At 32.1% G+C, this 24,131-nt stretch overlaps 2 protein-coding genes across 2 annotated transcripts; both read left to right on the top strand.

Annotated features, from left to right (window-relative positions):
- On the top strand, window positions 225-2,492 carry LOC18594727 (cytochrome P450 71D10). The gene is made up of 2 exons (XM_007022355.2): window positions 225-1,164; window positions 1,776-2,492. The coding sequence occupies exons 1-2, from the start codon at window positions 259-261 to the stop codon at window positions 2,397-2,399; spliced, it is 1,530 nt and encodes a 509-aa protein (XP_007022417.2). The 5' UTR covers window positions 225-258; the 3' UTR covers window positions 2,400-2,492.
- Window positions 10,594-12,591, top strand: LOC18594724 (premnaspirodiene oxygenase). Its single transcript, XM_018124101.1, has 2 exons — window positions 10,594-11,687; window positions 11,837-12,591. The coding sequence occupies exons 1-2, from the start codon at window positions 10,791-10,793 to the stop codon at window positions 12,446-12,448; spliced, it is 1,509 nt and encodes a 502-aa protein (XP_017979590.1). The 5' UTR covers window positions 10,594-10,790; the 3' UTR covers window positions 12,449-12,591.

The raw sequence follows: 24,131 nt of genomic DNA, 5'->3' as shown, positions 1-24,131 counted from the left end.
TATTTAGATAATTATATAATTCTACAAAGAGTAAATGGTATAATAAACATAATAAATATATACTTAAAAACTAAATATATATTATATCCATCATATAGCTATAAATATAAATGGTATCCACATAAATATTATAATTCAGAGCTACTAAGAGAAGGCCTTTTCTCTAGCTAGCTAAGGAGAGAGAAACTTGCATCTTTGTCTTTCTTTCCAAGGGGGGTGAAAAAAAAAGTGGCATTTCTTCTGTTTTCCTTGAGCATCATGGAGCTTCAATTTCCTTCCTTCACCGCCCTACTCCTCACCTCTCTTTTCGTGTTCATGGTACTAAAAGTTCTGAAAAGATCGAAAGCCAACAACCCCCCAGCAAGGCTTCCTCCAGGACCACGAAAACTTCCTTTCATAGGTAACCTGCATCAGCTCATAAGCTCTCTGCCCCATCACACCCTCAGAGATTTGGCCAAGAAACATGGACCTTTGATGCATCTACAACTTGGTGAAGTTCCCAGCATTGTAATATCTTCTCCGGAAATTGCAAAAGAGGTTTTGAAAGACCACGCAACCACCTTTGCTCAAAGGCCTTATCTTCTTGCTTCTAGGATAATGTCATATGATTCTGTAGGCATTATATTTTCACCCTATGGAAACTATTGGAAACAGTTGAGGAAAATCAGCACGATGGAGCTTTTGAGTCCAAGTCGCGTTCAGTCATTTCAATTCATCAGGGAAGAAGAAGTTTCTGCTCTCATCAAAACCATATCTTTGAATGAAGGATCCCCAATTAATCTCAGCGAGAAAATTTTCTCAATGACATATGGGATAACATCAAGGGCAGCCTTTGGCAAGAAAAGCAAAGGCCAAGAAGAATTCATAAGGATCATAACAGAAACTACAAAGCTCGCAGGTGGTTTCTGCTTAGCTGATATGTATCCTTCTAATGAGCTGCTTAAACTGATCAGTGGCGTAAGGCTTAAACTTGAGAAATTGCAACGGGCTTCTGATCGGATACTTGAAGACATAGTTAACGAGCACAAAGAGAAAACAAACAGTACATCAGAAATGGGCAAGCAACAAGGAGAGGAAGATCTTCTTGAAGTTCTTCTTAAACTTCAACAGAGTTCTGACCTTGAAATTCCTCTGACGAATGACAAAATAAAAGCAATTATCTTGGTTAGTATCATTTTCTCTCATGTATCTACAGATCAACTTCTATCATAACTTCTTTAGTAGCCATAAGCTTTCTAAGAACAAACCTTTTTTTGCTTTTTGAAAAGCTATCTAAAAACAAATTTGATGACTTGAAATGTTTATTTATTTTTGTTGAATTATCTTTTATAGTATATAAATTAACGGTGATGCACCACTCAGAACAATTACGTATATGGACAGAAGTAAAATCATCTTTTAAATTGTATGGACAATGAGCTTAACATGTTTTTGCAATGCTCTGAGCTGATGAGTGCGGCTGTATATGGGCTTGATTAGGGTTGTGGCGTTTGTTTTCTTGAAGGAAGAATATAGGTTTATAGTGCGGAGCCCATGGTGACAAGGGTGATTTGTACAGGCTGACATGTAAACTTTTGAAGGGTTACGGAATTAAAGTAACCCATCTTTAATGAAATACTTTTGGCTTATAAAAAATTGTATGCACAATGAAGCGAAGTTGACAATCTGTCCATTCAAACTCAAATTAAGTTTCTATCAGAAAATTACAATATGTTTATATAAAATTCGTGAAAACATAAACAGCAAAAAACTAATGATAATGTATCATCTTGTAGGACATTCTGGCGGCTGGGAGTGAGACATCATCAACAACAATGGAGTGGGCAATGTCAGAAATGCTAAAAAATCCAAAGGTGATGAAACAAGCACAAGCCGAGGTGAGACAGGTTTTTGATAGAAAAGGTAACGTGGATGAAGCTGGTATTCATGAATTGAAATTCTTGAGATTAATAGTTAAAGAAACCTTGAGGTTACATCCTGCTGCACCTCTTCTAGTACCAAGAGAGTGTGATGAAAAGTGTGTAATCAGTGGATATGATATACTTGCAAAGACTAAAGTCATTGTTAATGCATGGGCCATAGGAAGAGATTCTAGGTATTGGAAAGATGCTGAAAAATTTAACCCAGATAGGTTCTTGGACGGTTCTATTGATTTTAGGGGAACAAATTTCGAATATATTCCATTCGGTGCTGGAAGGAGGATATGTCCAGGCATATCATTTGCACTCCCCAACATTGAGCTACCCCTTGCACAATTGCTATACCATTTTGATTGGATGCTCCCAAATGGAAGCAAATGTGAAGACTTGGACATGACTGAATGTTTTGGCCTATCTGTAAGAAGAAAGAATGATCTCTTCTTAATTCCCATTCCTTACCATCCTTTGCCTAGTGAGTAAACTGTGTTAAACAAATTTTAGTTACCTTTTATCTTTTATTATCCGCTATAGAATTGATATTGTAAGCAAGAATAAGCAAGTTCTGCAAAAGCATATTGAGACTTTTTTCTAAGCTATGTTGCAACAATTTTCAATTTAAATCGTACTTTTAAGTTTGCGCAAATATTTAGTATTATAACTAAGTTATGAGGGGAATGAATAAAAGCACTAGCATCAAGCAACACCAACAACAACAAAAGCAAGCAGGGGAGCTACAAGCAGGGCTGTCTATCTTCCCCGAATTGGCAGCCTTGTCACGTCTACCATGGTCTCTAGTAGTAGGTGTATGTGGTCTATTAGTAGTCTCCACGGGAGCCTCGTGCTCTGTCGCATCTTTACCACTAGCTCGTGTCCTAGGCGACATATCTCATTTAGACAACAACAATCATATACTGTAAGACTCAAATCTATAAACTCATAGTAATTCTAGACATAACTCTTAAGCATAAAGTAGGTCAAAAAACAAGGAGTTATATGTAGGTCTCCCATTTTCAATTTGTGCCTAGGTACATAAAACAAAAACAAGATTCCTACATACGGCTCTAAACATTCCGTTGACAACCAAGGAAAACCTAGGACTCTATGAACCTAAAGCTTTGATACCAACTTTGTCACATCCCATTTTACGATGGGATATCACCAGTGCATAGGCCTAGACGGGTATAGCCCACTAAGCTTAAGTAAGCCTCTTTAATATTCATCATTTCGAAAGCATATATAAAGTTTCATAAGCATACATTGTTATAACAAGTATGCATTCATAGGCATCATACACAGTTAAAGAACCTCTCAATATAAGCAATGTATGTGGAAACATCTAATAAAACATTAAAGTGTCACTATCTCAGTGCACAGTATCATATGAACATTTATTAACGCCCTCAACTGTCCATTTAGGCTCTCCAACCAGCTCTATACATTTAATCATAAAATTCATAATGTAAAGTGCCTAAACATTGGTTGCATTATCATAACATGTTCATAATTCGTAAACATAAACATAAAGATAAGACTGACTCATCAACAAAACATGACCGACCCTCTAGGCATCAAGTGGCTATTAGACATCTAACACAGGATGAAAACTAGACACTTGTATCCATGACACTAGCTACTACAAAATACTATCATTAATCCATAACGAAAATAGTGACGAAAAATAACGTGTGAGTCACAAAGACTTTGTGAATGGATATGGAGAAGGGGACAGGCCAAAGGGAAGAGTTTTTCGTAACCATGTGTGAAACCTCGACCTCCATAGATGCGTGACTTGAGGTAGACTGATGAGTGCATCAAATTCACATATTTAATGGAAGATTAAATACCTAATTAGTCTAAGTTGGACTAGATTTAGGATATAATTTAGGTATTTTTATTTATTTTATTAGTTTAGTTTAATTTATATTTAAATGTTTATTTTAAGTTAATGATGTTAGTTTTATGTTATTTATAATTATTTTATGTTTTTATAGGAGTAGGATCAAAAATAATTTCAATTGGTGAAGAAAGGTGCATAATGAACTATTGCTTTATTTGCATATATTTTGGTTTTTCAAGATTATATCCCACTAAAGAAGTCCAAATGACATAATTTTTATACCATTAGAAAGCTAAGAGGTAGGGCTACAACTTTGATGTTTTCTACTTTGCCCAGTTCTGATAGTAAAGTGGTCAAAATCTTTGTCAAAATGAAGGTACTGCACCAGAAGAACAAAAAGGGCATTTTTATAAATTATGTGAAATTTTGATTGACTTTAGAGATAAATATATAAAGTTCCAGCACCTTCTTCATCTTCCTCTCATTTCTTCTCTCATTTTTGCAGAACTTTTCATCCTCCATGGAAAGAAACCTTAAAACCTCCATAGCCTTCACATACTAACTTCAAAATTCATGTTTTTGCACACTTTTTCATAGGGTTTTTCATTCTCTTTCACTTTTTCACCTTAAAAACCCTCAAAAAAAGTGTTTTTTCTTTGTACTTTCTTTCACTACTGAACATTTTTTAGAGAGGGAAACACTTCAAATTAGCTTGAAAACTCTTGAAGGAGTTTTCCCCTTTTAATCCTCACTAAGAAAATTCAACTACAAGTCCACCAAGGTGAGAAATGTGTTAGGATTGATTTTAAGTTGTTAAAGATGGCTAATAATTAGATTTGTGGGCTGTTATATTTTTTATGGTTATATTGTGTGTGATAGGTTCCAGCGAGGCTCCACATGTCCATTTGGAGAATTAGTTGAAGTTATAGTCGATCAAAACAATCAACAAGGACAAGTGAGTGAACTTGCATTAAATTATTTCTGAGAAATACATATGTGTTGAGATGAAGCACTTAAATGATTATATTTGACTTTTTTTTCTCTAAATCATGCTTGGGAACAAACCTTTGATGAAACGTTTTATGTTGTAAAATGTGTAATGTGATGAACCCATGAGTTCCTATATTCTGAAGATATATATGTTATGCTTTGAATAATAATATTGTGTGATAATTCTAACCGCGCGTGTGTGGTGTGGGAGTGCACATGCCGATGATGACAGGTGATTCTAACTATGTGCGGTGTGAGAGTGCACATAAGCTAATGAGCCGATGGTTGTATACATGCTTACACATACCATGGAAATGCTAGAGAAAATATTATGTGATTGCAATGAATGTTGAATGTTGAAATTGTTAATTGTTTCCAAATTGATTTTCAATCCAACGACAAACTCTCTGCCTTACCTATCTTGCTTGGATATTTGCTGTAGTTTTCACTCTTTTCAACTTCGTTGTTGATCATAGATCCTTCACTCTAAGGGATTAAATAACCAAAGGTTGAATTAAGGGGCTTTACAAGAAATTAAGCTAAATTGCATTGTTTTTAACATAAGTGCATCATGTTTTCTATAACTTTCCGTATCGTTTGCTTGTTCTCTTCCTATGTTCACTCACTAGGTTTATACTCACTCTTTTAAACATCATATTTTCAGATTCAGAGGCAGTTGGGACCTAGATTGAGGTGTCCACATATATTCATCTTTTTGGTAAGTACCATGGCATTCAGTAGTTGTACCTTCACCCAAAGTCACTCCGCTGGTAGTCAATAGTCTTTTGCCTGTGTATACATACATGTGATGTAAATCACTAGGATTCATAGTATAAACAATGTATATATATTTTGATTGATGATGCCACTATGAGTTGGCAATGGATGATATTATTTTGGATGATCTAAATGTAAGTATTTGATTGCCATAGTATATCACTGAATATTTTATAGTTGAGAATTACGAAATGTGACTTTAGGAATGATTGTTGAAATGACGATCAGGGATTACATAAAGAGACTTGCTTGGGCTTGTGGGCTATGCCCATTGGGCCTATGCGCTAGTCATGGCCCGAAAATTGGGCTGTGACACCACGCAATTGTAAATACATATGATTCATAAATTCAGCATCATTACCAAAATGATCATGTAACATAGCATTTAAAACATCCTTTAAATAACTTTGAATGGAAAACAACTTTGCTTAAAACATTAGAACTCATTTATCCTGGAAAACCTCTTTAAAATCACTTAGAAATCATTTTTTGCAACAATTCTATTGATACATTTTGAAACTTATCGATGCATGCAAGAAATCTATCGATACTTTTGAGAGTGTATAGATACATTTCACACAGAACACCTCTTGTAGCATTCTGTTGAAAATGTATCGATACATGCTCCACATGTATCGATACTTTTTCCACAAAATTCAATTTTCTAGGCAATGTTTTGAACCTAAACCATTCATAAGTCTTTCCAAAATTATAGGATTATTCCTTAAGCTAAGGTTTTATCTAACCAAACCAATATCACCATATTATAATGTGAATAACATTTTCGATAATCATTTATCATAAAATAAGCATTTAAACATAAGTCATCAATCAATACTCATTCAATCATTCCTTAAACTCATTAAACTCATTCATCATAACATTCCATCTATGAATGGGTCTGCCTTGTTCTGACAAATAGTGGTTTAACCTCCACTATTTCGAGTTCCTAGCAAGCTCTCGTGAATGGCACCTCAGCCTCATCCACGATTTATCAAGTGGTCCCACCCCCTTTAGATGGGTAGTGGTTAAAGTCCTCACTACCATCTAGTTCACCTCACATGAACAATCATTATAGTTGTGTGAGTGGCACATTGACCTTACCCACAATCATCAAAAGATCTCTTAAGCTTAGGATCGTTCTCACCCTTAGCTTGCATCATGAGTAAGAACAAGCTCTTATTCTTATATTCTGCACTTGAGCATTTAGCTCACTAGTTGGTACATGATGCCTTACTTAAAGAGTAAGATTCGAATCCTTGTTCCCTTAATTAGAAAAAAAAAAACCTCTTATTCTTATATTTCATCCAATCAATCTCTTATGCTTTTATTTTAAGTTAAATAAGCTCTTATGACTAACGGTTGACTAATTGTCATTTGTTAAAACATCGTCTATCATTTTATACCCATGTGGCGTTAATGTGATATTGACTTGGATGAAAAAAATGTCACATGATAATATCATCATACCACATCAACATACCATGTCACTATCAATTATGACATGTGATATAAAATAACAACTTTTTAATAAAAATAGTTAGTTAACCGTATGTTATAAAAGTTTATTTGATCCGAAATAAAACTAATTTGACATAGAATTATTACTTTTTATAGATCACGATGATATTTGTACATATTTATGTGTATTTTTATAAATATTAAATAAATTAAGTTAATCAATTAAGTTAATATCACTTAATTGTATTATCAAATTCAATAATTGACATTATATTGATAAAATGTTAAATAAACTGAAAACTAACATCAACGTATGTTTGAAAGTAATGAAACCAAATATTTGTAAACCTTCGAGTAGTCGCCTATTCTTGAAAATCCAACCCAAATCTCTCATGGAAAACTGTTTCCCCTCTTTTCTATTCATTCTTACTTGTAATCTAGTGTTTTACTATTGGTTATCAACTTTAGAAAATAAGTTCATATAGGGCATAATAGTTTAAAAAGTTTTTAAATTACTTTAAAAAAAATTGAACAAACTCTTTTTTTTATATTCCATTCAATCAATCTCTTATACTTTTGTTTTAGGTCAATTAGGCTCTTATGACTAATGGTTGACTAATTACTATTAGTCAAAATGTTGCCTATTACTTTATACTCACGTGGCGTTAATATGATGTTGACGTGGATGATGAAAATGTCACATGATCATACCATCATACTATATCAGCATGTTATATCATTATCAATTATAACATGTTAACATATCATATTACTACCATGTGACATAGAATGACAAGTGACTTTTTAATAAAGATAGTTAGTTAACCATAAGTTATAAGAGTTTATTTGACCCAAAATAAAAGTAATTTGACATAAAATTATTACTTTTATAAATCATGATGACATTTGCATATATTTATGTGTATTTTTATTATTAATTAAGAAAATTTATTTAAAATTTTCAGTAATAAAATTTGACATTTTTATAAATAAAATAAATAAATCAATAAATTAATATAAAATATAAAATTTGATGAAACTCATATACAGTAAAATTTTTAAACTTAATTTAAAGATTCAGACTTTGACTCTGACCTTTAAACACCTTCCATAAAAGGACCTTTAAACTAATAATTTTGTCCTTTAGCAAGAAAGTTTAAACATAAAATCATGTCCCATACGGAAAAAGAAAAGGAGATTTATATGATTAAATACTATATATGTTTATTTTTATAAACAAAATAATTAAATACTACCCAACTTTCAAATGATTTCTTATGGATTTTCTCACCTGTCGGCACAAAGTAGTGGAGAAAGATATGGAGGAAGGGCAGCAATCCTTGTTTTTTCTCTTATTTTCGTCTTTCTTTTTCTAATTTTTTGTACTTTTATTTCTTTGTAAACGTTATATTTTTTTTGTCATTTTTGGCATTTTTGAAATTTTATTAAGATTTTTTTTTTAGAATTATTCTATTTCATTTTACTAAGACTCTTTTTAATATGTACTTCTTACAATTTGAGTCACACGAGCCTCAAATGATGGACAGGACAGATGAGACTCATATTAAATGTAACTCTGTTCGAATGATCCAAAAACAAGTTGCAAAATTAAATATAATTAAATTATGTAAATTCAATTAAAAAATGGGGTAATTTAATTATTAAAAATAAAAAAAATAAAGCATCCTGTCTATATCTATTAAGTTGTTAACTGTTCTCCGCAACTTGAGTTGATTGGCTATCATTTATACCTGGAATGATCTATGCTTAATCAAGAACGTTGTAGCTTAATTATTCTTGATATGTTTGGAAATTTGTAATTAGCTAAAGCATTGGATGTGCTTATGTGTTTAATCTTTGGTCTTGATATTTTACCAACTTTAAACAACTATTATTCATGGATTATAAACTTATGTTTCGATTTTATATAGGCACACTCAATCTCGTTTAGTTATCAAAAATAAGTTAAGAGGTGATCATTTTCTTATATTTCAAATACTAGAGACGGCTCAATAACCTAAAAAGTTTAAAGTAAAATATTCAAATGAGGTCCTTTTTATTAAAATTAAAAAAATTTTATTATTCTAGCATTTTTAGATGAAAATTTCTACTTAAACTTTTATAATCAAGTTATTTTAATATTTCTTTAATAATTTCTGATTCATTATTTTTATTACTTGTAAAAAATTTATCAAGTACCCTTTTTGAAATTGTATTAAACTTTCAAATTTTTTTTTTTTAAAGTTTTGAATAACTAGATTCATATTTTCAATTTGAGAACGCATCAAATGTATGTGAAATTGAATCACAACTCATGAGAGATAAAGGCCACATCTTCGAAGATCTCATTCTCACTATCACTCCACGTCTCGATCATTGTCTTCTTCTTTTGCTTCCGTAGGTTTTGTTTCTTTCGCATGAACTTGTTGAATCCTATTATGTCTAGCATGGACATTGCTTTATCTCCTCATGATTTCTATCTACAACCAAACTTTCATGATTCATCTTCTTAAATGGAATCCTCTCATGATTCATCTCACAGGTTAAAAGAGAACTCAGTAAACTTATCTAACTGTAACATACGAAGACTCTGAACTCTTGATATGATGGTCACCTTGGCCTGGCATGACTTGGACAAGCTATTTAATATCTTTTTCACTTGCTCAATTTTGGAGAAAGATTTCCCAAACAATTGTTCAAAAATCAAAAGGTTATGAATTCATTGAGTAATTAACAAGTTGAACGAGAAACACTGAGTTAACAAAAAACCAAAAACACGTGAGAGATGAGAGGAATTGCAGGAAGCCTTGCAAAGTCACAGCTCACTTTTTATTAAACAAATATAGTACATCTAATTACAAGAGAGAGAAAAACATAAAATATAAAAAACCAAAAACACGTGAGAGATGAGAAGAATTGCAGAAGCCTTGCAAAGTCACAGCTCACTTTTGATTATGCAAATATAATATTTCTCATTACAAGAGACAAAAAATCATAAAATACCAAGTGATGTGTCTAGTACTTAGTGGCCTATAATGTCATAACACGTAGCCAAACTACCCCAATAAAAATATTACACTAACTGCAAAGTTGAATAAAAAACTGACAACACAATATTAAAAAATAGCAAATGATAGAGACTTTAATCTTTTCCATGGTGCAACAGCTGTGGGGCACGACTAACACCAGGATTTTATTCTTCTGGTCCACAAGTCGAGCCATGGGTAAATCTTAAGATTGAAAAAGATAACTTTACACCTCTTTTTTTCAATAGTTTCACGTGTAAATCTTTAAGCCAGCTAAACAAGAAAAGCTTTAGCTTTCCATTATATAGTAGTTACAATTTGCTTGTTCACAATTATTGGTAGGAAAGTTAGCATTTATTTTTATAATAGTAAATATTTCTCATTATATCAAACAAAATTTACATTTTTCCATTATGGTTTTGCTAATTCTAGTAAAACAAAACGTAAAAGATGTACCTCAACATTTAACTTATTAGTTGGTGCATTATCCCTTACTTAAAGAGTAAAGTTTGAATCTTTTATCTAATTATAAAAAAAAAAATGCAAAAGGCCATTTGGTTGGAACATATAACATGCAAATATCAATAACAGCACTGTTCTGCTGTTGACAAGATATATGAAATGAGGCCACTAACAGCAAATTAAATACTTTCGGCACTGCGTTTTCCCCATAGTTTCACCCCAAGTCTCATCCCTCCAACCGCAATTTCCAAGTAAGAGAGGAGATTCATAATCAATAAAGGAAATTTCCCCTCCATTTAATTCTTTCCCATTGCTCGCATGGAAAACCAACTTCCCTTTCTCTTATTCCTTCTTACCCTTTTGTTCGTCACATTCAGGGCTTTGAGGACATGGACGAATACCAAATCTAGTAGCCTTCCATCAACGCTACCACCTGGTCCTCCAAAATTACCTCTGATAGGAAACTTGCACCTTCTTATTGGGACTCAACCTCATCGCTGCCTTGCCCGATTGGCTCAGAAGTATGGTCCAGTGATGCTTCTGCAACTTGGGGAAGTATCAACTGTTGTGATTTCTTCACCAGAAGCTGCTAAACAGGTGATGAAAACCCACGACTCTGTTTTCTCTGAGAGGCCTTATCTCTATGCTGCACAGTTCATAACTTACAACTTTAGAGATATTGCATTTGCCCGTGGAGATTACATGAGACAAATACGCAAAATTTGTGTGCTGGAGCTGTTAAGTAAGAAACGAGTTCAGTCATTTAGACCAATCAGGGAAGAAGAAATATCTAATTTAGTAAGAACCATCTCATCGAAAGCAGGATCGCCTATTAACCTTAAGAACTTCTTGTACTCTTCAGCACTCAGCATACTCTCCAGAACAGCCTTTGGTGGGAAATGTAAGCACCAGGATGCATTCAAGAAACATATCCCAGACATTATAGCGTTGTTTGGAGGTCTCAGTATTGTTGATGTCTATCCTTCCGTTAAATTGCTCCATCTGATCAATGCCATGAGGCCTAAAATTAAAAAACTGCATAACAAGGTAGATGAGATTCTGGAAAGCGTCATTCAGGAACATAGAGCTACAAAATTATCAACAAGGACAGGAGAAAGTGAAGCAGACGATCTCGTCCAAGTCCTTCTGGATATTCAGGATCATGGAGACCTTGAAGTTCCCTTATCAACCAGCAGCATCAAAGCTATTATTCTGGTTAGTGAATTCAAAGTCTGTTCCTTTATAGTCAATTGCTTCGTTTTGTCTCTTTTCTATATTTTGGCTGTGTGATCATAATGTTGACACTCACAAAATCAGCCTTTTGTGCATGCTTAATTGAAACTTAATAATCCTAGCTATTTCAGGATATGTTCCTCGGCGGGGGTGAAACCTCATCTACAGTTGTAGAATGGGCAATGTCAGAATTATTAAGAAACCCTGAAGTATTGAAAAGGGCACAAGCAGAGGTGAGGCATGTCTTTGCTGGTAGAAGAGATGTTGATGAATTAGGCATTCATGAGTTGAAGTACCTCAGACTAGTTATCAAAGAGACACTAAGATTGCACCCTACAGGTCCTTTGCTACTTCCAAGAGAATGCCAAGTGAACTGTGAGGTTAACGGATGTGTCATACCTGCCAAATTTAGGGTCATAGTTAATGTATGGGCAATAGGACAAGATCAAAATTACTGGGCTGAAGCTGAGAAGTTTTATCCTGAGAGATTTTGCGATAGTTCAATTAACTATAAAGGAACAGACTTTGAATTTATTCCATTCGGTGCTGGACGGAGGATGTGTCCTGGTATGTCGTATGGTATTGCCAGTGTAGAGCTTTTACTTGCAAATCTGCTCTACCATTTTGATTGGAAGCTTCCCAATGGAAAGAAGCCTGAAGATTTAGACATGACTGAGCTTTTCGGTGCTACATTGCAAAGAAAAGAAGATCTGTGCTTAGTTCCCATTCCGCATCATCTGTGACTTCAAATTAATAATTTCTACATACTTAAGCAAAAATGATAACTATGATGTTCCTTTCATGTTTGAGACAAAACTTCACTTGTATTTCAGTTTAACAACTCTCATTTAGTATCTTTCTTATTGTAATAAAGTATAAATTTAATAAGAAAGCTTTCTTTCATAAAGTTTACTTTTAATTACTAGTTTTACTTCAATGATGTATTCCAACTGTTATAGCATGTTTGGTCCCTCTATTCTCCCAAAAACTTTCTACCTATGTTTGGTATGTTTATGGAGGAAGGAATAGCTAATACCACCTTTCCCCATGGTATTAGCTATTCCATGGCCATGGGAATAGAATTCAAAACATTTTGAATTAAAATGTCCTTACTTTCTTTGAAAAATTACAATCCTAAACTTATAAAATTAATTTTTACATTAAAAAATTAAAAAAATTAATATTTTAATTATAATAATATTTAAAGTATAAAATAAAATATTAATATTTTAAAATATTAATTTTAAAACTTTAAAGTGAAAATATAAACTAAAATATACAAATAAAAAATAAATAATAAAAAATTATACTAATACTTAATAATAATTTATTAAATTACTAAATTTTAATTTTAATAAAAATAAAATTAAATGATTCAAAAAGAAAATATTTACTTAATTTTATCTTTCGGTATAAATTTTACTAAATTATATAAAGACTTTTTTTTGTTTTTGATGAAAATAAATCTTATTATAATAAAAAATTTAAGTTTTCAATTATATATTAAAAAAATATTTTGAGTTTACAAATTAATTAAAAGTATTAATATTTTAATCATAATTATAGTTAATTTATAAATAAAATATTGATATTTTGTAATGTTAATGATTAAATTATAAATAAAATATTAATATTTAAAAAATAAAATAAAAAATAAAATAAAAAATAATAATACAAATAATAAAAGGTATTTTTGTCTTTGTATCTTTTATCCTTTTCTTATTCTAAAGTTATTTTTACCAACAAAATACTGTAATAAGTCACAATAACTATTCCTACTCTATTCCATTTATCATAGCAAACAAAATAATAACTATTCTATTATATTCTCACCTTATTCTATTCTCACGGAATAGTTATTCTATTATATTCCTATCTATTCCGTGAACCAAACGTGTAGTTAGCTCCCTAGGTGCTTCTGTTTTCAATACTTTGCACACTGTTACATTTAAATGTGGTGTGCTTACATCACATGGAATTATTTTAACTATTTTTAAATAATTAGCAAATATTTAATTAATTAATGTTGGATATTGTTATGATATTTCTTAATCGAATAATTGAAAAACATTTGAGATAGGATATAAATTAAATTTAACTTGTTTAAATTTAAATAAAGATTATCTATGTAATAGTCTCTTACATTTAAATTTAATTTTTTAAATTTAAATAAGAATTAATTACATTTAAATTTAGAAGATATATCCTATCTTTAAATCTCTAATGTCTCTAAAAATACTGAACAGGCATACAAGTTTTTTTTCACACAACCAAGAGTGAAAGTGAGATGTTTTGTGAGTTAGAAAAACCAAAACAATTTCTCTCATTCTCTACATTTTCTCACATTCTCTTCATTCCTGGGGCACCATCAAGATTATAAGGTTTTGAAACATGTAATTTGTCACGTGCTAGCTTTGGCTGTTGAAGTTAATTTCAAAGAGTAAAAGAAACATGTCCAACTAGTAGTTTAACTAATCTTGAGTTGTTGAGAAATAAATGGAGTAGTTGTGGATTTTTTTGAGATAATTTCATTATTTGTTGCTAGAACATAGGAAAAGTCAATTAGAGTCAATGTTATAAATTGTTAAGGCATTCCAGTAATAAGAGCATCATTTTTTTATTCAATTACTGGTACTTGGAGGTTTTTTGGCTCCCTCGAAGTAGCTACCTGTTTACTTACTTCATTAAAAATAGGTGGACGTAAAAAGCTATATTCAGTACCAACTTCTTTTCTTCCTATTTCTCGTCTAGCTTCAAGGTCTATTACTTTTGCACACGACCCTTTGGTATCAGAGCCGAGTATGGAGGAGCAATGAATGGGCAGTATCAAGAAAGTGGTTTCCTCACTTGCTGCAAAATAGGAGAGACCTTTTAAGGAAATGTAATAGATGTTGCTACCATGAATGCAAGGTTTGATAGCCTTTAGTCAATCTAGAATCAAGAAGTAGTAGAGAGTTCTTTCAACCAAAGCAGAATTAACAACGATCGATTTAGTAGAGAATAATTTATGAAAACCAACTGCTTACCTAGTGATAATTCTATGATTTAGAGTTATTTGGACTTAATTTTGAGAGTATTTTAGCTTAGTTCTTATAGCAATGCATAGAAATCAGTAGGTTTTATTTACTTATTTTAAATTAGTTAATTTAGGTGAGTAAATCTAATCTTAGTTAATTTTATACTTAATTTGGTGTTAATGTGATTAAGATAGGTTGTTATTGATTTATGTGTGCTTTTCTAAGTGCTTAATGAAGGAAGAATTTTAATGGAAGAAGGAGAGCAATTTCAAGGTGTAGACTTTCACTGCACATGTTTTGATATTTCGACCATAACTCTCTACAAAGCTTCAAAATGAGATGACTTTTGGACCATTGTCAAGATAAGCGAAAAAGCTACAACGTTAATGTTTACGACTTCGCCTAATTTAGTGTGAAAGGTGGTAAAAAATCTTGTTGAAGTTTGAGCACTACAACAATCCTAGAGCAATTACAATTTCTGTTAATTAATTGGTCAAGGCTATGGCCCACATAGTTTGATGAGGAAATCCTAATTTGAATTGACTTCTTTCTTCACCCAACTTGGCTTAACTTCAAAGCCTAATAAAAACAACCTTTCAGAAGATAATGAAACATTGGATTGAAAGTAAAGAATCAAGCTACAAAGTCATTGAAGCTAAGAAGAATTTGAAGGATTCAAGGAGATTTGCAGATCAAGTTTACAATTCTTGTTTTTTTCTATCTTTTTGTTATTCTCTTGTTTTCTTGGTTTTGTTTTTAATGTTTAAACTTTATTTAATGGTGATGTGTGACTTGATGGGGAACTAATTTAATTATCTAAGATTATGATTAAACTCAATACGTAGTCTGATTTATTTATCTTTCTTTTGCTTATGTTTGATAGATTTAAGTTGTTTATTTTATTTTGTTCTTAATGCTTCTAGTTGTTTGATCACCAATTAGATTGATTTGGAAACCTAGGTTAAACCTTGACGATGGAGATTTAGGTAGACCTTGAATAGAATAGCATGTGATCGAATGCATTTAGTTGATTAAGTAGTTTGATTTGCATACAGTGTAAAACCCGACCCTATAAACACATGTCATGACATAAACGCACAGAGTAGCATGTTATTACGCTAGAAAAGCTCCTAAGAATAAACGAAACTCGGTATTGTACCTAACGGTACACTTGAGTTAATTTAACCTCGAACTAGTTCAAATAGGAATCGTAGGATGAAATTTAATATTTTACAGTCCAAGAATGACTAAAAATGATTGTTTGGAGTTCGAGGGTTCATTTGGAAAAAAATTGAAAATTTTGATGTTCAAGGGTAAAATCGTCATTTTGCCACCTAAGATAATAATTTGATCATGGAGTGAAATTTTTGACCAAGATTAACTATTTGGAGTATAATTAAATGATAGGAAGTGAAAATTTTCAATTTCGACAATTTTCGAAACATAAGGGCAAAATGGTAATTTTGTCGTCCTAGGGTAAAACCTTAATTTTCACCACCCAAAACTTGTCAAAATCATAGGATTTATTTATTTTTGGTATGAATTACTATGGTATTTTAAGTGGTGAAAAATTGAAGTTTAAAGGACAAAATTTTAAAAACGGGCCAATGAAAAATTGACACATGGCACTTTTTAATGATTTAATATTATTTTAAAGGAAAATCAGCCCATTTAAACCCTACATCAGGTGATGGTCGACCATAAGGAGAAAATAAGAGAGAAAATAGAGAGGAAAGGAAGAAAAGAGAAAAACCAAAGGAAAACTAGAAAATTCAAAGGGGAATTCGCGTTTTTCGTCCGTTTACGCGTCTAACGGTAAGATTTTTCGACTTTAGCTTGATTTCTACCTTTCCTATGCCTTTGTTTCCATTTAGCATGCTTGAGGAGAGAGATCAAAAAGTGATACCAAGGGCTGGCCGAATTTCAAGGGGAAGGATTTTGAAATTTTTATGTTTTGATTCTTAGTTAAATTGGTAGTTTTAGTTAGTTAAATGTGTATAGAAATCAAATAGGGCAAGAAAGCATGAAATTCTCACAATACCCACCCTTGGCCGAATATTCAATGATGTACAATGATGATGAACTGATTTTTATTCTAAGAGAAATGAAGAGAAAATGATGAAAAATGGTTAAATGTGAAAGAAAAACAAAGTGGAAAATTAATCGAGTAAATGCCCCATTTTGACCGAATTTTCCAAGGAGGAAAGTGAGCTGATTTTGGTGATTTTAGAGGGTTATTGGCTGATATTTAATGGTTAGAAATGTTGGAGAGAAAATGGGACAATTTAGAGCTAAAATGGAGCGCGTTAGCAATTTATCGGGTAAAGTGCCAAAAATAGGTTAATACTGCGTTTAAGCCGTTTTAGGCTATTGCATTTCATACCATGCATTAGTATAAGATTTAAGTCAATTATATAGTGATTTAGCATCAATGTGGTGAATTGTGTAATTTTGGCAATGTGTCTAGGAGGAGAGCCTTCCGGTAAAGGCAAGGAAGCCGTACCCGACGAACAGTGATCGAGGCACCTAGAAAGCATTTAATTTGTACAAACGATGAGTAAACCTATTATTATTGTAAATTATCTAGAGTTTATTTTTAAATGCTCTTTATGTATTTTATGAAACGAAAATGAGATTAAAATGGGACTTTTGATGTTTTAGAAATAAATGTGACAAATAAATATATTGTGTTGATTATTTGAAATAAGAAACTTTTGATCATGAAATTGAGTAATTGGAGGCTGCTAATTGTCTTGAAAAATATATTTTCCTATGAATGGCTTATGATATATGAGTGTATGTGGCTATATTTTATAATTGCATTGGGAATTTATGTAAGCTGTCTTTTACTATGCAGGCTGGGTAAATAAATAAAAGTCACGTTATACTGTCGAAATTTTATTAAAATTGATGGGTTTAGTTACTGTAGTGACGGGTTTCCATAGACTGCTTATTAGAGGGGTACTGTAAACTCGGTTACATAGTTACTCTGGTTGTAGAGGCGAGGAGGGTAACTCCCGAGGTAATGTTAGAGCTCACTTCACGTCGAGCCCCCACGTGAATGTGTAACTTGGCCAACGCCAAGGAACGGTTTGTTTCCAAAACTAACATGTGTTTAACATGTAAATATCTTAACAACCTTGGCGGACTAGGTTAGATGTCTCGGCCAAGGTATCCCCGAGGACTAGTTTTTGGCTTGAGCCCTGTTTCTAATAAAAGTCATAAGCCTTAACAACTGTTTTGGTAAATTACAAATATTTTATGGTTTAAGAAATAAATTGAAAACCTTATGAAATGGTTTGTGATTTGTTGTTTAAACTTGCCTCCATTTTATTTGTCTTTAGATATTTATAATAATGTCTGTTTACTCATTGGGATTGTAAAATCTCACCCACCTCCTTTCCAAATATTTTAGGCTTGTGGTAGCTTGTAGATACCCGATTTTGTCGAGGATTTCAGTTGACCCCTCTATCTCATAGACAGTAGGTTACTATCACCAACACTTGGTGTATTTACGGGCCACTTGTCATTGTAATTATTATTGTACATTATAACTTTGTAAATTATTATATGTATGAATTTATTTTACTTCCACGTTACAAAAGATTACTTACACGTTTTTCTATAAATATTGTTTTATATAAAAATACTATATTTTAATCAATATTTTGAATAGTAACATTTCTCTATAAATTTTCCTTTTAAAAATAAAATAAAATAATTTTTATCTTTTGATTTACTTGAGCCGAAAACGACTGATAATTGTTTAAAACGGAATGTTTAACAACGATTGCTCACAAGAAAGGCAAGAAACTGATACGTAAGCCTTGCGGGGTTCCGATTGGCATTCCGGGTAATGAGTGTCAATTGGGATGTCGCAGCGGTTATCATGGGCCCGAGGGAGGTTCCGGGTCGTGACATATAGGGTATACATACACCTATAAGCCATATGTAGCTAAAATTAGAGCACAAGCTTAGTGAATCTGTCTTTAATTTAATTTAATAGGCATATAGTAAATTAACTAGAAGAGATATTTTTATGAGAAACTCGACAAAGACTTGTAAATAATTTAAGAATCTAGGTTAGCAACTTAATTCATTAAACTAAGTTAAGAGAGGGAGATAATAATTAAATGAAGTATTGAGGGATATCATAATCTTAGGTCTAAAAGTCAATCAAGTTTAGCAAAGTAGTTTTGCTAAGTAAATTTAGAGTACTTTTAGTTTTTCTGTTTTTCTTTTTAATTCAATTTTTAATGTTTGGATAAAATTAGGGCTTGTAATTTTAGTAATTAATAGTAAGAATTAATTCAATTCGCTGTGGGATTAACACTACTCATCATTATATTATCTTTACGATACTTGCATGGGTAGACAATTCAACAAGTTTTTTACGTCGTTGCCGGAGAGTTGACTTTTAGTTCTTTCTTGTTAATATTAATACCAAGCATTCTTAATTTTAATCCAAACTCTTATTTTCTTTAATTTTTGGGTACTTTTTGTCATTTTATGTGAAGAGTTTAAAATTTGAAATTGTTCCTTTTGATCTAAAAATTGAAAAGACTTTTCGAAGACTTCAGAGAAAAAAATAAAAAAAATTTCTACTCCAAGTAAAACAATGGCTGATCAACAAGAGGAAGAGACCAAGTCTCTAAGGGATTATGTTGTCCCGCAAGTACAAAATCTCCATTCTAGTATTCGAAGACTACCTATGTAAGCCAACAACTTTGAAATTAAGTCATCAATCATTCAGATGATTCAAACTGCTGTACAGTTTAGGGGTTTGCCTAATGATGATCCGAATGCTCATGTTGTAAATTTCTTAAAAATTTGCCATACATTCAAGGCTAATGGTGTTATTGATGATGCCATAAGATTGAGGCTTTTTCCTTTTTCATTGAAAGATAAAGCAAAGAGTTGGTTAAATTTGCTTTCTACTAGTTTCATTAATACTTGAGATGATTTGGCTAAAAAATTCTTACAAAATTCTTCTCACTCACTAAGTCAGTAAAGATGCGGAATTATATCACTTCTTTCATGCAATTTGATTATGAATCACTATATGAGGCTTGGGACAGGTATAAGGATTTAATAAGAAGGTATCGTCACCATGGATTACTTAACTGGTTGTAAGTTTAGACTTTTTATAATGGTTTGCGGGGATCTTTTAGAACTACCATTGATGCTGTCGCTAGAGGTGCACTCATGAGTAAATCTATTGATAAGGTTTATGATTTGCTTGAAGAGATAACTTCCAATAATTATCAATGGCCACTTAAAAAATTGGGTATAAGAAAAATTGCTAGAATTCATGAATTAGATGTGATAAATGCTGTTTCTATACAATTGGTTCTCTCACAAAGAAAATAGATAAAATGAGTGTTAATGTTGTTCAGGACTCCTTTATTACATATGAATTTTGTGGGGAAGGACATTCCAATGACAATTGTCCCATCTATTTTGAGTATTGTCAATTTGTTGGAAATAGGCAACAAAACAATCCTTGTTCCAACATTTATAATCTTGGTTGGAGGAATCATCCTAATTTTTCATGGAATAAAAACTAAAGGTCTTTATCAGCATTTAAATCAAACTTTCCTCTTGGATTTCCATTTAAAGCCCCCATGCCAGAGAAAAAGCCTTCAATGGAGGATATGTTCATGCAATTCATGACAAAGACTAATGCATTCATGACAAAGACTGATGCGTTTATGAGAAAGACTTATGCCTCCATTCAAAATCAAGTAGCTTCAATTAGAAATCTTGAGACACAAATGGGTCAACTTGCCAGTGCTTTACAAGCTAGACCTCATGATACCTTACCAAGTGATACTGAACCCAACCTAAAAAGAGAATTAAAGAACATTGTATGGAAATCACTCTCCATAATGGAAAAAAGGTAAGTAATAAAGCTTTGAATTCTGAAATTTCAATTCAATCTGATAAAAAGAAATTGAAAAAGATGCTAGAAAAGAAATTGTGGTTAAACAATTTACTAAAAATTCAAAAGAAGAAAAATCATAATTAAAACCTACTTCCACACCTCCATCACCTTTTCCTCAACATTTTCAAAAGCAAAAACTTGACAACCACTTCCAAAGATTTCTTGAGGTATTTAACAAGCTACACATTGATATTCTTTTTGCTGAAGCTTTTGAACAAATGCCAAGTTATTTTAAATTCTTGTAAGACATCCTAACCAAAAAAAGAAATTGGAAGATTTTGAGACAATTACACTTACTAAGGAGTGCAGTGTTATAATCCAAAATAAGTTTCCACGAAAACTTAAGGATTTAAGGAGTTTTTCTATTCCTTGCACTATTGGTAGTTTTTAAATTTCTAAAGCTTTGTGTGATTTGGGCGCTAGTGTTTCAATAATGTCTTTGTCTATTGCTAGAAAACTTGGATTTAAAGAGATACAACTTACTATAGTTACCTTGTAATTAGTAGATAGAACAATGAGGCACCAAGTTGGGATTATAGATGATTTTTTGCATAAAGTTGGGCATATATACATTTCGGTAGACTTCATTGTGCTCGAGATTGAAGATAATGTTGAAATTCGTCTTATTTTGGGAATACCATTCTTAGCTACAGTTGGAGCAATTATTGATGTGAAGAATGGCAAAATAACTTTCAAGGTTGGGAAAGAGGAAGTAGTGTTTAATTTGTTCAATGTAACTTAGTATCCCTATACAGATAGTTGCTGTAAAATGGATTTAGTTAATGGAGGTAAAGGTAAGTTTCACAACCCAGAACTCCCATCGAGCTCGTGACAACCGCCGCGACGTCCCGATAGACATTCATTACTCGGAATGTCAATCGAAACCTTGTAAGGCTTAACATTAGTTTTTCTCGCTTCCCCTATGAGTATTAGTTACTAAAATCATGTTTTGAGAGATTATAAACTATTTCCAAATCAAAATAATAGAAAAATAATTTTTTTCTCGTAGGGGCATTTTGGTCATTTTTCCTAAAAATTTCAAAACTAGCTAAAAATGTAGTATGCGATTGGAAATCACATATTTCATAATAAAAAATAAGTTTAGATATCTAAACTTTCATTTAAAGTGAAATTATAACTATTTGAATATAATAAAAATATTCAATAAAATATTCTATTTTCTTATAAAACAATATTTATAGAGTTACCGGTAAATAATTTTTATAGCGTAAAAGTTAAATAAATTCATACATACTGTAATACAGATAACCAAAGTATAAAATTTAATTGACAGTGACACGTGGGCCCACGAACGACCAAAAGTATCAAAAACGGTAAACCTACAATTTTTAAGGATGCAAGTCCAACTGTAGCCCTCAACAAAGTGAGTTATCTACTGACTATCCTGAGCCTAAAACGGGTGGAAAGAAGGGTGGTGAGATTATATAATCCCAATGAGTAAACAAATACCATCTAAAATATCTAAAGCTGAGTAAATGGAGACAGATAAAATAGTTTATCAAACTGTAATTCATCACCTTGCAACTCATTTCAACTAAATAAAATCAATTTATATAAATCGTGTAGTCAACATGGCTTATGAATTTCTTAAAACTTTGGCTTGTGCCAAAATCATTCTCATACTCAGTTATCAGGGATACCTTGGCCGAGGGCTATCCCAACCGAGTCCGCCAAGGTTGTTAAAAAGTTATGTACGCATAAAATCATGTTTTTATTTTTGAAAACATAGCCGTTCCTTGGCGTTGGCTGATTTCACCCTCACGTGGTGGTTTGGCGTGAAGTGAACTCTAAAGTGTTAACCTCAGGAGTTATCCATCTGCGCCTCTCATACTGAGGTAAGAATATAATAGGGTTATCGTGCCCCCTCTAATAGGCTAGTCCACAGAACCCGTCCACTACAGCGACTTATCAATAACCCACCAATTCAATAAAATTCAATAGCATGACATGGCAATTTTATCATTATCTAGCCTATCAAGGCAAACAACAGTTTATACATTTTCAACACAAATACCAATTCAGCCATTCATGCCAATATTGTCATAAGCCAATCAATTAGAACCATAAATTCCCAATACATAAAATGGTCTCCAATTACTTTATTTTCAAAACCGTCATTCAATGTCAAGACAATTTATAAAATCATTTCATTTAAACACATTTTATTTATAACACATAAAGATTTACCATTTAAACTCATTTTCCATAAAATCACAAAATCGGATAAAAACCATTTTAGATAATTAAGACGATAGTAAGGTTACTCACTATATCAGGAGTTTGAAATACTCCTATTCTCAATCCTCTAACACAATGTCTTTACCCTTGTTAGAGGGCTCACCACCTATATACAATACACGACACATAATTCAATATACTGTGTCATATCATTATAAATCTATTTCAGGCTCTTGACTAATGCATGAAATGGAATGCAAATTGTTTGGATTATCGTCTGAACACGGTGTCCTACACAAATTCAATTATGTACCTAAATAAAACAGTATTGGCCTAATTCGATCTATCACCTAATTAATTGGCCAATACGTCGAATTCAACTCCAAATAATTCCATTTTTCTCCCAATACTCCAAATCATCAAACACAAATTAAATAACTTGAAATATGGTAAAATCATCCTCACATTTTCTCTTGAAAAATTCGGCTATGGTGGGTGCATCAACACTATGATTTTTCCTACTTGATTTTCTCACCATAATTCATCATTTCCTAACCAATTCACTTTAAATAAAATCAAATCCACCATCAACACACCATAGGAAAGATTCGGCCAATGGAGGTTCTTGAAGGGTATACGATTTTTTCATGCTAAACATTACCATTTTCGGTTTCCACCACCACAATTCATTAAATTCTAACTAAATAACATAAGACATCACAAGATTCATCTTCAATATTGTCTTTATGAAATTCGGCCAATGAAGAATCCATGAAGAACATGTGATTTTTCTTACTTGTTTTCCTTCCAAACATGATAAATCAACTAAAAACACTAAAATATCTCAAAATCTAACCAAATAAATCATCAAATCTTCTCTCTCTAAATTCGGTCAGCCATGAATCCTTCATGATATCTTGTGATTCAACCATGGAAAATGCAAAATACTGCATGGGAAAGGTAGATCACAAGTCAAAATCAATAAATTTTACCTTTGATTGCTTGATTACTTGAAATCCACCAATTTTCTCTTGAATTTTCACCCTAGGGTTCTTGTTCTTTCTTTGCTTCCTTTGTTCTTCCTTTGGTCGGCCATATGAAGAGAAATGGGCTGATTTTGTGCTAATTTATAAGGAAAATAATAAATGGATGAGAATTTGACACATGTCACCATTCCATTGGTCCATGTGTCATACTTACCCATTAAGCAATCTCTCTCCACCACTTAAATTTTCTCAATTATCCATGATAATATTGGGTAAAATC

The sequence above is a fragment of the Theobroma cacao genome, chromosome 7, assembly GCF_000208745.1.
Source record: "Theobroma cacao cultivar B97-61/B2 chromosome 7, Criollo_cocoa_genome_V2, whole genome shotgun sequence".
In the NCBI taxonomy this organism is placed as follows: Eukaryota; Viridiplantae; Streptophyta; class Magnoliopsida; order Malvales; family Malvaceae; genus Theobroma; species Theobroma cacao.
Note: the sequence above shows the minus strand (reverse complement) of the source record. Positions and strands in the feature narration are given on the sequence as shown.